We start from the raw sequence: 16,256 nt of genomic DNA on the forward strand, positions 1-16,256 counted from the left end.
CAACAATGACGTTCTTTCCAACAATTGACCGCACCTACTAATAAAGCTCATTACAGAGGAAGATTACGTAATCGTGCTTGAAAGTTTTCGCAGCAACTCTGGTGCACCACCCGTGTTACCATCGAAGGGTTAAAAATGTCTACACTGTTCATAGTCGAAATTTTATAATAGAGCACTTTACACTCATAAAACAAATACAAAAATCCAAAGAACCCAAAGATACGATACGAGTATATAATATTTAAAGTGTTAAAATTCAGCCATGAAAAGTATGATATTTTCTTTTGGGAAATAAATCAATATTCTAAATTAAGTTTATTACAAAAAAGAATGTGAAATGAACCTTGGTTATACCTAAACCTGATTTATGTTGCATAATTTTCAATGGCAAACGTAAAAATTTTGTTCCTTATTTGCAACCTTAATAGCTGTAAAAAAGGATGGCGGAATGAAAATTTAAAATTAAATTTGCAACTACATTTTTATTCTGAACAAAGACTTACATTTTGAGTCAGTGAATTACTTTAAAATAACTCCTTGTATTCTAAAGATAAAGTCAAAAGAACGTACTACACATTAATACTGATGCATAAGAAATATTGCAAACATAACTTTACACCAAGAAATTAAGGAAAGTTTTAAGAATATATATAACTGCAAAATTTCCGATTTTTTACTACATAAAACCACAAAGAACCATCTACTAATATTTCACTGTAAGCTCAATGTATGATAAAAACATTGATTGTAAGTTGTCAACTTCAAATACCGTTCATGACAAAGAATAATTTTAAATTGTATTGCAGAACTCTTGTGAAACGTTTATTGTTAACGCGAGTGTTGAAGATTGATACTTGAATGTAAAATATCTAACGAAGAATTGCATAACGTCGCCTTGTAAACAAGAGGACCTGCGTTCGATACCCAGTGGGGACTCATAGAGGGTCGGATCTACTTTAAATTATAGGTCCAGTCCCGAAAAGTCCATATGTGCGTAAAAGTGGACTTAAAACAAAATGTTAAAAAAAAAAACAACTCAAAAACAAGGGCATTGCATGTAAACAAATGTTAAGAACACTAAAGACGTTGCTATACCTTTGATTATTGTGTTATTTGTTGTTTTTGCAGTTAGTGTTTCATTTTCTATGAAAAAACTGTAAGTTTACTGTATATCAGTGACGTCACAATAAATTAAGATCATTTTTAATTACAATCTATGCACGAAATACATAATTATATGCACTCCAACCACTTCCAGGCAACAATCAATGTTTCTGTGGTTATGCATTTCTAAACCTATTGTATGTTGGGACGAACGAACCCGCTGCTATAGAAACAAACAAATGAGCTACCGCAAGGTTCTGTGGTGAGTGTATCGACTGGCAGCAGGGTTGTGCTCTCAAGGAAAGCGAAACAATACGATATTTTAAGAGCAAAATTAATTAATTTTCCTGACGTCGATACAGTAAATGAACATTTCAAATAATGGCTCACTAGAAACATCCTTTCTCAGTGCTCAGGTAACGTTTCAAAAATTTCTGTCGACCGGTTCTCGAGAAAATCATGACCATACTTACCCCATAAGATTACACAAGCTTGACGAGGAAAAAATCAAATTTTCGTCAGGGTATAATATCACCTTAATAATGGGTTATCAAACATGTTTAAACCTATAGGAGTGAAAGTGAGGAAGGTGCACACTTACCATCAAAAATGGTCGAATTTTGGGTACTTTTGTCTCTTTATTTGTCTCTGCAGGCCTTCCCGCGCACAGATTAAAAAAATACAGGACAGAACCCTGACCCAACAAGATTCATTTCCCATTGGCGTATTCTCGGTGACCATCCTCAGGTGAGCAGGAAGTAAAAAGGCCTGGTACGACCCACACCCATCCAATTTGTCGCGAGGGAGACGCTGATTGGCCACTTCCTGTCAACATCCGACACTTGACCGTCCTTGTCTTATATCCACACGCGGGAGTCCGCCATTAATATCACGCAACGGGGAATTTTCGGGAAAAACCGAGACATACATTAACTCTTATTTGCCGTGGGATAAAATGAACGAGCAAGACGCGAAAGTGTTCTGTGGATGCAGCATCTCAAACTATTGCATTTCTGTCCAAGAAATTTCTGTCTGAAAAATTCGTGCAACATTAATCATGTTGGCAGTAGTAACAATTGTAGTGCTGGAGATTTTCTTAGTAAGCGCTCAGGGTGAGTAGGTTTACAATCTCTTGATATTTTTATGTTGTTTTTTTATTTTGGTTTTACGTATTTTAGGCTGATCGGAACGATGAGGATGATTAATGATTATTATTAACTTAACTCTCAAGAAGTTCTTTGTCACACACGTTGAGAGTTCCTCCTCAGGGGTTTTCATTCTCACAGTACTGACATTACACATTCATCCCCATAAAAAGCCTTCATTTTCCGATGAATGTCAATTTGGGGAACATTTTCTGCAGTTAGAAACTCGGTCACCACACGCAGTTTCAGGTGCACTGGCATAGTATGGTTACATGCTGCCATTTTGCTCGCTGTAGTTCAGCAATCCCTGGAGATAGAGGTTTAAAACTTGGATTGGAGAAGGGGAAAAGTCTGATGAATACAATACATGGTTGCTCAAAATCCAAAATGTCTGTACACCGTAACAAAAAATAGAAGGCATTACTTTTCAGCAGGCCCTCGTACTTGCAAAAGTAGTTTTCTTTTTAAATGGAAATCATCGACACAGAGAAAGGGAAGTCTTGTGCTTTGTTCGAATACCCCTTTGTGCCAAAATAGACACGGAACTGCTCCAAAAGAAGGAGCCGGACTAATAATGTAGTGGGGGGGGGGAATGGAACCACAAAATCAACAGTGTGAGCTAGGTAGGCTACTGATAGAGGAAAAGGTTTAAATATGGGCCCCCTTTTTATTTTGTCATTTTCGGAGGAAAAAAATTAAAATATCAAGCACCTGCCTTTAAAATGCATATCTATGAAATATATACTTAAATGTAATAGCATGATAAAGTATAGAAGGTCTTCATTTTTTAAAAGAAGCAAATTTCCAAAAACTGGTAAAATGATGTATTTCAAGATTGTGGTCTAAATATGGGCTACTAGTGGCAATATCACAAAAGGCAATTAAAATTTTAAAAAACAGTCATTTATCGCTAAACATTATAAAATTCATATTTATGAATAATCTGTTGTTTTGAAAATCACGCAGAATGGAAAAATCGAAGAAAAACATCGAAATATTTCTTGGAAATGTGATATCAGCATTAGACCTCATGGCATAGCCCATTTACACCATCACGCTATTTTGCTTCTTCAATTTATTTTCGCTCTCTGTGGTAGATATTTCACAAGCAAATCATGACATTGTAAAAGCCCACATTTGTTTTATGTACCGCTAATATCAAAACCTATACAAAGCAGATGACAATTCAAAAAACGCTGAGTTAAAACATACCTGCAAAAAGTTTTCGGAGGTCGCAATTCTATAACAGCGTCCAAGGCCGAAACTAACCACCACTTTCTCTTGCAAATTAGCGCCCCAGCCTTTGTCCTTGACAGATAACCAGTTCCAATAGCCTCTGCCAGGCTGCAGCACCCGGGAGCGCTGATAACTCCAAAACCCATATTTAAACTTTGGCCCATATTTAGACCTTCTCCCGTAAGATTCTTAGGATGGAAATTAACATGGACAGTGTAAAGTGCAAGAAGAAATGCGCTTTATTGGACGAAAAGATAGGGAGGCGCACTAACAGGTACTAGAGAGTGGTGATATTCCTCATATTTTAAGAACAGTGTCATAAGTTCTGAAATTTGAATAAGTAATTATCAATTAATAGGGCCAGGATTTCTATGCACCTAAAACATGCAAAATGTGTACATAAATATGTACAAAATATCGCTGAAATATGTTTAAAAATATGTAAATGTACTGAAATATGTAAGAATATGTGGAAATTTCAAAATTGCTCTGGCGGAGATTTATTACTACATTGAAATATTGCACTCACTTATTGAAGTTGTATGAGATCAAATATATTTTAAGAAGATATGCACACACCAAAAATTCGCCGTTTGTCATTTTTGCTTGGTGACATGCAAAGGAAAAAGATATGTAATTACATAAAAATCCGGGCCCTAATAATTAACGAACCTTCTTTTTGTTACGTATTGTTAAGTAAGTATATATAGTCGCAAAAAAAAAAGTAAGCCACACTTTTACTACATATTAAATTGTATATACTTCGACGGTTGCTGTAATCATATCGGATTTTCTTTATGTTCTAACTGACATCCTATAATTTCTAAGCTTAAACTTTAAACAACAAAAAAAAAAACAACTTTAAAACGAACAGAAAAGTTCGATGCACTTTTTTGCAAGGAAATGACGTTCAACCAAGCAGACGGAAAGCGGTGTTCAAGGTCAGAGGATTCGACAAATGCCCGTCTGCTGCTTTAAACGTTCATTTGATTAGTTAGCACGCACCACGCGACCATACACCACACACTACACCGCTCTAGAACGTAGTGCAAACAGTGCAGACACCAAATACTATACTTGACACCAAACAAACAGAGTAGACGAGTCGTTGTTGCACCGTGTAACCAACTAGACAAGTGAGTGCGGAGAGAGAGTCAAAAAGCAAACTAAACCCCGTACCAGCTAACTGTAGACCAGGCGAACGAGAACAAGTCTCTGCGCAAGTAGTGACGCGTGACGGCTCCACCAATGAACAGTGAGAGAAACGGGATTGCGTAATGGGCGACGCGAGTTACCCTGTAAGGGTTGCAAACTTTTGAAAAGTATAATACCGAACGCACATGGCAAACGGGCCGTATTTTTATCTCCACGTCCGTACGATTGGTTTAAGAATTTCTTAGGGAAATATTACGGATAAAACTGCATCGGAAATTTTGACAAGCCGTGCATTTAGCGTACGGACTAGGGTCTGGACCATACGGTTGGCAACGCTGCGCTTTCACCATTCGATTTTCCTCCTCCTCCTTTGCCGATATGCGCGGTCCTGCTCTACAGTTAGCTGGGACAGGGTATAGACGGGGCTATTGACTCAAGGCACTGAACAGTCTCAAGTCTGGAACTCTGTCCTTTTTAAATTTCGTTCAACAGACTCAGGAAGTGTGACAGAACGTTGTACGTCCCAAGTTAAAAAAAAAAAATATGTTCGCAATTAGGACGTAACCCTTCCATCGTGCTCAGGTAGTAAGTGTTCGCAAATAGGTCTGTTCGGAAAAATGACGACATTTTTTCAAGAATGTTAGCAAAATACTAAATGTTATGATTGTAACAACGTTAACCAACAGGATACTTATACTCTGTCCCGGGTATCTATGGAGTAAGCAAACGAAAACAAGTCCGCACAAGTAGTGACGCAAGACAGCTCCACCAATGAACACGTGAGAGGGAATGGGATTGGGTGGAGGGGGAAGCGCCTTCGCAGCAGCATGTACTGCTTCGTTCTGCCCACTCGATCCCTCCCTTTGTCTGCCGTTATGCGCGGCCTTGCTCCAGAGATATTCGGGACAGAGTGTAGTACAAGCATTTCTTTCTTGATCAGAGGTGGAGTTTCCTAGTCGCCTGAACGACATGTGTGACTGCAAGGCGAACACAATCAACGCCCTACTTCCGGTGAAATGCGTGCAGGAGAATGCCCCAGGTGAGTAAGAAATTAAGTTATACCTTTAACATGAGCAGATTTCATTGTTAAAATTCAGATGTTGTGGCGTTTGTTAACAGTTTTGTGAACTAAGTAGTGTGTTTATGAAACGAAGTTTATAATCACAGAATGATCCACGAGTAATGATCAAAAATCTGTTTTGAATAGTTGAGGAAATATAAAATACAAGGTGATTCAATAAAACTGACGTTTATTTTCACTGTGGTGTATAATTTCCTTCATGGTTTTGGCAACACTTATTTTGATTGACAAGACTGTTTTTCTGCTCTCTCTCTCTCTCTCTCTCTCTCTCTCTCTCTCTCTCTCTCTCTCTCTCTCAGCATTCTCAAATTTTCTGACTTATCCACAGTTTCCATGCATTTTCAAAGAACTTTCCAGTACATACGTTGACTATCCAACTTTGTACACCAATCAAATGAATTATGTTCATTTAACATTTTTCAAAATCACGTTGAAGTACAAATAAAAATATTTCTACACAAAATATTCAACGAAGGAGCTTGTTAAGAAATGTTTCTTCCAGTCTCTGATCGTGTCAAGAAAAAAAAAAACTATGCAATTTCTCTAACTTTTCAAGGTCAGTGGCAACCTGTTTTCGCTCACTTCTCTCTCTCTCTCTCTCTCTCTTTCTCTATTTGTCTTACTTTCTCTTTTCCTTCTGTTTTCTTTTCATTTCTATTTTTCTCTATCAATTTTCTTCCTCATATCTGCTTCTCTCTCTCTTTCTCTTTCTATTTCTATTTTTCTTTCTCTTATCTGTTTCTCTCTTTATTTTTCTTTTTTGCTCTCTCTTTCTTCCTTTGTATCTATTTTTCTCTACTTTTCCTCTATTTTCACTTGCTCTCTCTCTCTCTCTATTTTTCTTTTTTGCTCTCTCTTTCTTCCTTTCTTTCTATCTCGCTCTACTTTTCCTCTATTTTCACTTTCTCTCTCTATTTTTCTTTTTGCTCTCTCTTTCTTTCATTGTCTATATCTCTCTCTACTTTTCCTCTATTTCCTCTTTCTCTCTCACCATTTCTATATCTCAATATTTCAATAACTTTTCTTATTTCTATTTATCCTTGTGTGTGTGTGTCATTCTGCACTAAAAATATTTCTGAAAGATCGTACACACTAAGTAAACAGAAAGATGAGCTAGGACTATTTCGCATGGTGATAGAGCTCACCCATTAAAGACATTATTATTTAACACAAGTTCACATATTGAAAGAACCGAAACAATTGCATTATTGTAAATTATTATTACATTTTTATCATTTTGCAGGTCTTTTCTATTTCGACAACATTCCTTATGACACCATCACCATTCAGCCTGTGACTAATATTAAAAGAATGGGAAACTGTTCATCTGAGGTGCGTCTGTTTCAGGTGAGAACATTTATCTCTAATTCTCTCTCTCTCTCCCTTTCTGTGTGTGTGGCTACTGGCGTGGCCACACACGGGTCATCGGGCCTGGGCCCTATCCAGAAATTTTGCCACATTACATGGATCCACAATGAAATTTCTAGAGAAACAAATATAGGAATTTGAGGTGCTGAAATGACATAATATGTTATGCAGTGGCGTATACTGGGTTAAGAAAATGGGCTATCGCACCATATCATAGTGTTCGAATGGACAAAAATTTGCTGGTGGGGGTGTTTTTGTTTCTTTAACTCATTTGGGGTGGCGGGTTGAAGTGATGCGACTCTGTGATAAAAATATATACCTCATAAATAAAACATGGAAACGTACACTGTCAGTAAGGAAGGGGTTTCAAGAATTTCATTCTTATTTGCATAAATAAGAGGCCCATATTGTGAAATATTATGTAGGTCTATATACGAGAATAAAAATAAAATTTCAACCTACCTATTTTCATGATTTTAAGTTTGGGTACTCCTTGTTGGCGCAGTGGGTACGTAGTTTCCTTTAAACTAAGGGGTCCCGGGTTCGATACATGGTGGTTTAGATACCACTTTAACTGTAGGTCCGATCGCCGTTAGCTTATCTGTTCATAAAGTGGACATACAAGAAAAATCAACAACGATTTGGAGCTTATCGTCATTCGTAAGCTGAATGTACAGCTTGTTAATGATGTCCCTCATTTCAGTTCACTACACAACACAGCACATATCATTCACAAAAATACAATCCACTCACTACTGTATTCACACGCTGCCTCTAAATAAATTCCACGCACCAAGACCACTCGACGCGATCTAGACTAGAACTGGTCCATCATTTCGGTAATTTTTAGATGCACTCATAAACCATTCCCCGTCAGCCAACAATTTTCTACTCCCCACTGTATCTCTAGTTGTTCGAAGGTCAACGACCTCTTTTTTCAACTCCTCTGCAAGCGTTCAATGATGTTCTTGACCCTGCATGTGACACACTTCCCCCTTGCTGCGATAATTTGGTTTCAAAATTCCCCATTCCTGGGAAAATTGCATGCTGGGAAAAATTGGTTTACAACATTGACCCAGACTGTTGAGGAAGTTCAGAGGGTTTTTCCCCCGCCATATGCAACCCTGTTCCCTCTCCTGTAACAGTTTGGCTCCACAATTCCCCGATCCTGGGGAAATTACATGCTGGGAAAAATTGGTTTGCAACATTGATCGGGGTCCTGTCAAGCTTGACCACGGTGACCCCCGTGGAGTTGCTCGCCGGAGTAGGGCCAGCCGTCTCGCGAATTCAAAGAAAGCGGGCAATGTTTCCAACTCCTATAAGAAATCAGGTTCATCTTCTTATTGAAATGAACAATTTTATGCACATTTTCTGATAGATATTTTTTGTGTATTTTATTCACTGAGTCTGGGCTTCGCAGATAGCCTAGATAGCCCCGAATATACGCCTCTGATGTTATGTAATACCAGGAAATTTTACTGAAACCGCACGCAAATGATGTATCGTATGTCCTATTGTGTTTCACCTACCTCACAAACAGTTGTATTGTGGCTTCGAGCAGCCATGATTGATGCCAGTACTAGTAAGCATACGGAATTCAAGGGGGGGGGGTAGATGCTAACACACACATTCCTGATTCAAAACAAACGTGAAGTCGGTGTGTGCAGATGTAACGAACGCTACGTCGTATATATTTTCATGCAAACGACAAATAAAACTGGCCGCAAACATGGCGGCTGGGCGCATCCTGACGTCGCATGAAACCCACCAATGTGTAAAAACCTTAGTTTGTGCAATAGTGACAACTACGAAAAACGACAATCATGTAGTGTGGTATTGTTTGTAAGTGAATACAATGATACGCGAATTATATTTTTCATGCGTACTAGAAATAATGCACAAGATATACAAACATTTCCGAACACACAAAACTATCTGACTGACTCACCTTTCACTTATACACTGTCCCGGCAAGCGAACGAAAACAAGTCTCTGCACAAGTAGTGACGCAAAACGGCTCCATCGATGAACACGAGAGTGGGAATGGTATTGTGTGGAGGGAGAAAACGACTGCAGTTACCAGGCTTCGCAGCAGCGTGTACTGCTTCACTCTGCCCACTCGATCCCCACCATCTTTTCTGTCGTTATGCGCGGTCTTGCTCCAGAGATACCCGGGACAGGTATATACAAGGTGTCCAGGCTAGAGGTATACAAAAATATATGCTTATGAAGAAAGAACTATACATTTTACGTTGTTGGATAAATGGTCAATCGATAGAAAAAGCTCCCCGAGAAATGTGCAGTATGCTATGGTTAGCAGAGTTCAAATCAGTAACACGTGTTACTCTGTTCGTTGTGGCGTCCACATGTTGACTCAATGTTGACTGTCAGGCGTACCGTACGCTACTCGACTTGCCAGAACGCGTCACGTTAAACATTTGTGCGCATGCGCGATCTATACGACTCTGTGCTGACCTTGAAATGGTGACGATCAAATCTCGGGGAGATTTTCTATCGATTGGGTATTTACCCAACAACATAAAATGTATAGTTCTTTCTTTATAAGCATATACGAGTATTCGTGTATACCCCTAGCCCGGACACCCTGTATATCTTTGCTTTTTCAAAGATGATCTCAAATCTGAAAAAGGTACAACCAAATTACAAACTTACAGATTTTGAGCCAAGTTTATACGATAGTATGTCGTGTTTCTTTGTTCTTTTCAGACATGCATGGAGGCTAATTACCAGGCAAGCACTGTTCAGTTAACTCTGACATCAAGTCTGCATCCGTCAGTCGAGCCTGTGTGGGCAGTGACTGACAATTCCACCTTACAGGTGCTTGTGATGCAAAGCATCTTTGACGAACGGGATGCTTACGCGAGTTGCAGGATTACAAAGCCAGGTAAACCTTAATATTTTACATAGTTATGTCCTATACACATGAATATACACTCCTCACAAAACGTTTGGAATATTGTTACGTTAGACACGGCCCTGTCTAGTGGACGTTCTCGTCTTTTCACCGACACACATTATTTTATTTTATTTTTCCTAAACAGTATACAAGATATGGTTACATGGAAAGATTATTATTTTTATGTATACGGATGGATCAAAAACTACTTTCGGAGGTATGCGCTAATGCCCTGGTACCTGAAAATTAACCCATGGCGTCAGTTCCTCGAATTTTTACGGATTCATCCGCTTTTCTTTGATTCATCCTTTATTTTCCATGTTTTATTACAATAATTCACTGTGACATTGGCATGAATGCCCCAGTGTGAAGAGGAAAAATTGTTCGGTTTTCCTGAACAAAGTTGGTTTTACACCATTCTACAATGTAAGAAGATTAAGATAAAGGTTAGTAATAGTAGGAATTAAATATGTGTTTGTGTTTAACATTAATATTATTTATGAATACAGATACGAAATTACATAAGTGTGTAATTGGGTTGGTAATGTTTTGTTAGGATAAGATTTATTGTGTGTCGTGTACATCAGTGTTGATGAATGAGATGGGGGATGGACATTAACACGATTCTATGAATGTTAAGCAGGGTCTAGTATGTTATGTTTGAGGTAGTGAGAGTATTATTGGCTTTGAGATGGAAGTATTAATACTAGGAAGGGATATGAAAGAACGAGTGATGCTTGATGTAGGGAGACTTGCGGGTGACCAGCAAGAGTTGGTCGGACTGGGATGAACATCGGTACGACGGTTGGTACCCGGGACATCATCAGCAAGTGAAGAGGTAGGGAGGGATTTCCTGGGAAGTATCGGGTACTTTAGTACGTTCGGTAGTGGAAATATGGAGAATTGTCAAGAATCAGTGAGAGAAGTTTGCAGAGTGTTTAGTAAAGAGAATAAAGAAGGGGGTGTAAGATTACAGTTTAAGAAAGAAACGAAAATGAAAAATCTGGGTTAAATTCTGTTGGTTCCTGGGTCGAGTCCTTGCAGTGTTATTCTTTGCCTTTCTCCGGGGAGGCGTAACCTTTTTTCTTTCTGCCGTATCACTGTGTATTAGTGTCTTCTTCTTGATGTTCCTGTGGGAGGTTCTGCTTCATTATCCAATTGGTGATCTTAGTCTGAAGTAGGGATGTCCTGTTGTTGTTGTTGAGTTTGTCGAAGGTGGATTCGATTCTTTGTGATCTTCTGGGGGGTATATTACATTCCGGAGGTAGGGGTTGAATGGGGAGCTGAGTAATGCCGGATTTGAAGAGGGAAAGTTTCTCTTTCCGCACCAGGTTTGTTAAAGTCGTTTAGTAATGTAAAGTGCTAGGGATTTCTTATTAACTGGTACGTGTTGAAGTTTGGTAGCTTTAGTCTTAAATCTTCGATTTGTTTGTTCGATGTGTGACAAAATAAGGTTTTATGTTCCGGTGTGTCCGTCTCGGTTGTACATTTCAGGCAATTATCAGTCTGTCTGAGATTGTGCTTATTTAGGTGTTGACCGCAGGGACCGTGTCCCGTTAGGAAATGTATGAGACCTCTCGTGGGGTGTAAATGGTCCATCGATATTCGCTGTTTTATGTTTGGAAGGAAGCTGTGAAGTCTCCTTCCTTGCGTAGCCTGTGTCCATTTATGTTGCCAGACGCTAAACAAGTGGTGGTAAATTTCTGGTACCGTGGCAGGGCGTATTCCAATTAGGTTCTAGATTTCGTCCTCTTGTCCATTTCTAAAGTAATATTTTGTTGCTCTAGTTTTAATGGCAATTTCAATAGGCTGTAGGCCCCTCAATTATCAGAAGAGCCAGGGTTGAGGTTGTTCTGAATGCACCCGTAAGTCGAAGTATCACTTTGCGTTGTGAAGATCTAAATATGTTTTTAATGTACTGTTTAGCGGTTTCCATGGCCCACAGGAGCGAGCCATAGGAAATAATAGCATTATATATAGTAATGAGATATGTTTTTATGTGTGATAGTGGAAGGTTGTAGTTTGCGGAACTCAATGTGGCTAGACTGTTTATAGTTGTTTCGGCCTGGGTTATTGCCAGGGCTATGTGTCTGTTAAAAAACATCTTCTCTTGAAGAGTAATACCAAGGTATTTAGCTTCTCTTACTCTTTTTAAGTTTCTTCCTCTGAGTTTGATTTGAGGGTTTCTTTGTAACTTCCCCTTAAGGATAATATAATGCGTCTTTTCCGAAGCTATTTTGAGTTTAGCATGATCACACCAATCGGATAGCATATTGATTGCAGTAGATGCTTTATCTTCGATTTCCTTTCTTGAGTTACCGGAAGTGAGCATGATAATGTCATCCGCATAAGCTATGATCTGGTCTATGTCTGGATGGTCTTGTAGTTTCATAAGCGCAGGCTCCATGATAATATTCCAAAGCTCGGGTCCCAGAATGGAACCCTGAGGACAACCTTTTGACGTAATCTTATTCATGTGATGCAAACTTTTCTGTTAGAGAAATAACTTTTCAGAAGTAGGAAGAGTGTACCTGGGCAGTTCATGTTTTTTAGTGTTTGAAAGACGCACAAGTTTTCAAATGCCCCGGCAATGTCCACCATAATTCCCACCATGTACTCGTTTGGAGTGTTTTGTGTTGTAGACGATAGCAGGCGTAATACATCGTCAGTGCATTTACCTTTCGTGAACCAAATTGTATCCGTGATATGGGCTTGAGCAGGCGAAATTATTTGAGTCTTTTTAGGATAAGTTTCTCGAAGAGTTTTCCCAAAACGTTGAGAAGGCATATTGGTCTGTATGAATTGACCCTGGTTTCATCTTTATTTGGATGTTTCTTGATTATTATTAAGTTTGCTTCCTTCCAGATTTCTGGGAATGCCTTCTGGATAAGGCACTCATTAAATAGTTGACTAATGTAAGGCGTAAGTACTGGGGTGATTTCTTGTATTATTTCCACAGGAATTCGGTCTGGTCACGGGGACTTCTTCCTTTTCATACTGCTTATTTCGTTTTCTGCTTCCTGGGTAGTGAAAGGTAATATCGGTGATTCAGGATATGGCTGGTGATAATTTTTTCTTGTATCCTTATTTTCATCGCTGTCGTTTTCAGGTTTGTCGTCTGGTATGAGATTCTTCATTAGAAAGTTGATGGTTTCTGCCAAGTCCTTTGTCATATTCGTGTTGTTCTCGCCATTAATTAAGGTGGAAATGGTTTGCGGTTTTTTATTTTTCCGGTAGTGATTTTATACGGGGTGCCTCATTTATTTATTTCCAGACGTTTATCGATGAAGATATTCCATTGTTGTGTCTTAAAATTTAGTAGCTCGGTTTTGTATTGCCTTTTTGGCACGGTAAATCTGGAGGTTAGCAGTTCTGTGTTGTGCAATGATGGATATTTGATATAGTTTCCTGGCTTTTTTCATTTGTTTCTTAAAGTTGGTTAGTTGGTTAGGTTCTTAGTTTCCTCTTCATTTTCCTTTGGTTATTTCTGGGTGTTGAATTTTCAATTGCTTGTCTGATGTTTTCAAAGAGTTCCTCTGCAAGCGTGTTGAGTGATTTTTGTTGGTCCAATAGTTCAGGGATAATGAGTTTTTCTAGGAATTTTTGATGATCGACTTTTCTCCAGTTTAATATGTTCTCCTGGTCTGTCTGTTCAAGCTGATGTTGCCTGTAGATTAATTCGAATAGTATTAAGTTGTGATCGCTTGTTGTGGCGAGATCTATAACTTTCCAGTTTTGAACATCGCCCAAGGCCCTTGTATTCGTGAGTGTTAGATCAATGTTGCTTGAGGCGCCCGCCCTTCCCCTGTAGGTGGGGGGATTATCTGGCTGATTTTCGACTTTTAAGTTGTGCTCTGAAATGAATTCCTCCATGACTACTCCCTTGGTGTCGGTTTCTTGGCTGTACCACCACAGAGAGGAGGAGTTCGTGTCAGCTGTGATTATGATATTGTAGTTTTTGTACACATTGCAGATCAGATCGATTTTTTTCAGATATGGGTCTATGTCATGGCTGAATTGAAAATAGCTATTTATTAGGATCCAAGAACCATGCTTGGAAGATATTTGAGCGCAATTTATGTGTGTCACAGAATTGTGTTCTTTTGGTGACTGTTAGATTTCTGTTTAGGTTGATTATTGCTGCCATGGTTTGATTGCGATCCTGAATTGTGTGTACGTTGAGTGGTATGTAGGGAATTTTGTTTTTGGATGTGTATGGTTCTTGCATGAGAATTATGTCAATGTGTTGCTCTTTGCAGTAATTGATTGTTTCAGGTGTTGCAAGCTTGCTTCTTGTGGTGTTGATCTGTGCAACGCGTATCTTGTCGTTTTCTATGAGTGCCGTACTAATTGGTGGCATCGGGGCCATTCGTTTGTTGCTATGAACTCCATCCTCCCGTGTGCCCTTAGAAAGTCCGCGTAAACATCGTCAAGTACCAGGGACTCTCCGCGACGTCCGAAAACTGTCTCGGTTAGCCGGAGCAGCTCCTCTGTGTCGGTAGGAAGGTTGTAAGTTTTTAACATTATCCTGTCCACTGCTTCTGGTATGGGGAAGGTAATAGATTTGCCCTTGCGGTGCTTCTTCCTGACTAGTAGTCTCAGTGCGGTTATGAGAATGTCTCTCTCTTCTAGGCGTGAAAGTTTCAAGTTGTGTTCGAAGTTTCTATATATTAGGTACGGATCCGAGGGATGGGATGAGTGTTCTGGTGAGGGTGATGGAGGTTCCGAGTCAGTATCGAGATCGGTGTCATACAAGTCAAGTGTATCTTCTGCAGTAAGTTAAATTTTCTTGAATGTGAGAGGGATGTGAGATGATGTGTCAGATGTAGGTGTTGCTGTCAGAGCGGGTTTTATTACCTCAATTGGGACAGAAGGAGTTGAAAAAGGGTCGTTGAGGATGGAATGGGTGTTTGTAGTGGATTTTATATTCTCTGATGGGTTGGACGGTTCAGCAGAGAGGTCGAGAAGGGTTGGGGGATAGAAGTATGTGCTATATGCGTACATGAAGGGGGGAGCTTCTGGGTTTAGCGTGGAAGAGTTTACTAAATCGATTGCTTTTCTTAGTCGGTATGCTGACGCTCTTTTAGCGTTTCTTTTTCTTCTACTTGGTGGATTTCTTTTCCTTGTTTTAGGGGTGTTCTCCATAGTCTATCTTGTTCACTTGTTCACCAGAGATTCGCGGGATAAAGTATAATATGAAAAAGCACATCGAACTATCCAACCCTCCTTACAAAATTTTGATGACTTTTTCCTTTGCTCTGATCATTCCAGGATCATTAACACTCATCACCAGCAAGAAATCGACAAATGCTAAAGCAACAGTTCACACGAGAGCACAGCGCCTACTGCAATATGCCTACAGAGCACTGCGATGCGCTTTGAACGTCACTTGTTCTATGTTTGGGAAGACCCCTCCACCCCCCACGCCACCCCCGCTGATAGACCCCAGGGCGAGGCCTGTGAACCTATTGTCAGAGGGAACGACAGCTGCGGACGGGGACGGGGCGGTGATTTTCGATATTTTACTGTAATTAAAAGCTATTGTGACAAATATTGAGTAACTGTACAAAAGGTGTAATAAATAAACAAGATTCATACACCATTCTGTTTTTGTACATACACACATTGCATTTATTCTTATTCTTATTTCCACTAAATCATCGAATTGGGCTCATTGAATGGATGAAAACTGGGGAATAATTCAGTAAGGTTAGATTTATACTTAATGAATTACAATAAATTTAAATGTTAATATGTTAATTGAAAAATATTAATGTTTCAAAGGCAGAATTTAAAATTAAAATTAAAAAAAAATAATTATATTTGGGGCATATAGTAAGCGAAAAACGAAGAATTTATTTCACACCTCATTCACCTTGACTTTATGAGAGGTCCGCGCAGGCACGTAGCCATGTCAGGGGGACTCGGGAGGCTGAAGCCCCCACAGAAATCGTACAAATATCTAATTTTAATAGTGTATAATGATAATTAATTTTGCTTCCTTCGCAGGATTAAACATATTGTATAATAAGTTGTAGTATAATAAGAATTCATATTCAGGGTTTTTTTACATCCTAACTTTTCGCCTTTAGATGGCGCTGCTGATAAGGAATGCGATCCAACTCCGAAATAAAATAAAATTCTGGCTTCAGACCTGGATCCATGGATCTTGAAGTCTATAAAAATCTGCCTAAATTTCCCTGTGCTACAGATGCACTTTTGGTAGACAGTTGACCGGAAATTTTTGTTT

At 39.1% G+C, this 16,256-nt stretch overlaps 1 protein-coding gene across 2 annotated transcripts; it reads left to right on the plus strand.

Moving 5' to 3' along the window:
- Positions 1–1,380: 1,380 nt before the first annotated feature.
- Positions 1,381–15,570, plus strand: LOC146001929 (uncharacterized). Of its 2 annotated transcripts, none has more exons than XM_083139649.1 (5): positions 1,381–1,520; positions 5,581–5,679; positions 6,965–7,068; positions 9,817–9,994; positions 15,278–15,569. In XM_083139649.1, the coding sequence occupies exons 2-5, from the start codon at positions 5,610–5,612 to the stop codon at positions 15,535–15,537; spliced, it is 612 nt and encodes a 203-aa protein (XP_082995775.1). In that variant the 5' UTR covers positions 1,381–1,520; positions 5,581–5,609; the 3' UTR covers positions 15,538–15,569. The 2 variants fall into 2 exon arrangements, with proteins under 2 accessions (XP_082995775.1, XP_082995774.1); XM_083139648.1 differs by lacking the exon at positions 1,381–1,520 and adding an exon at positions 2,061–2,216 and having other exon boundaries at positions 15,278–15,570.
- The last annotated feature ends 686 nt before the right edge of the window (positions 15,571–16,256 follow it).

Source organism: Lepisma saccharinum, chromosome 18 (assembly GCF_977018435.1).
Source record: "Lepisma saccharinum chromosome 18, izLepSacc3.1, whole genome shotgun sequence".
NCBI classification, from domain to species: Eukaryota; Metazoa; Arthropoda; class Insecta; order Zygentoma; family Lepismatidae; genus Lepisma; species Lepisma saccharinum.

Bases quoted from the DNA above. Each gene is read 5' to 3' on its own strand.
- LOC146001929 (XM_083139648.1), top strand. From the start codon at position 2,162: ATGTTGGCAGTAGTAACAATTGTAGTGCTGGAGATTTTCTTAGTAAGC. The intron at 2,217-5,580 runs GTGAGTAGGTTT...TTTCTTGATCAG, and splicing joins TTTCTTAGTAAGCGCTCAGG to AGGTGGAGTTTCCTAGTCGC. The intron at 9,995-15,277 runs GTAAACCTTAAT...TGATCATTCCAG, and splicing joins TTGCAGGATTACAAAGCCAG to GATCATTAACACTCATCACC.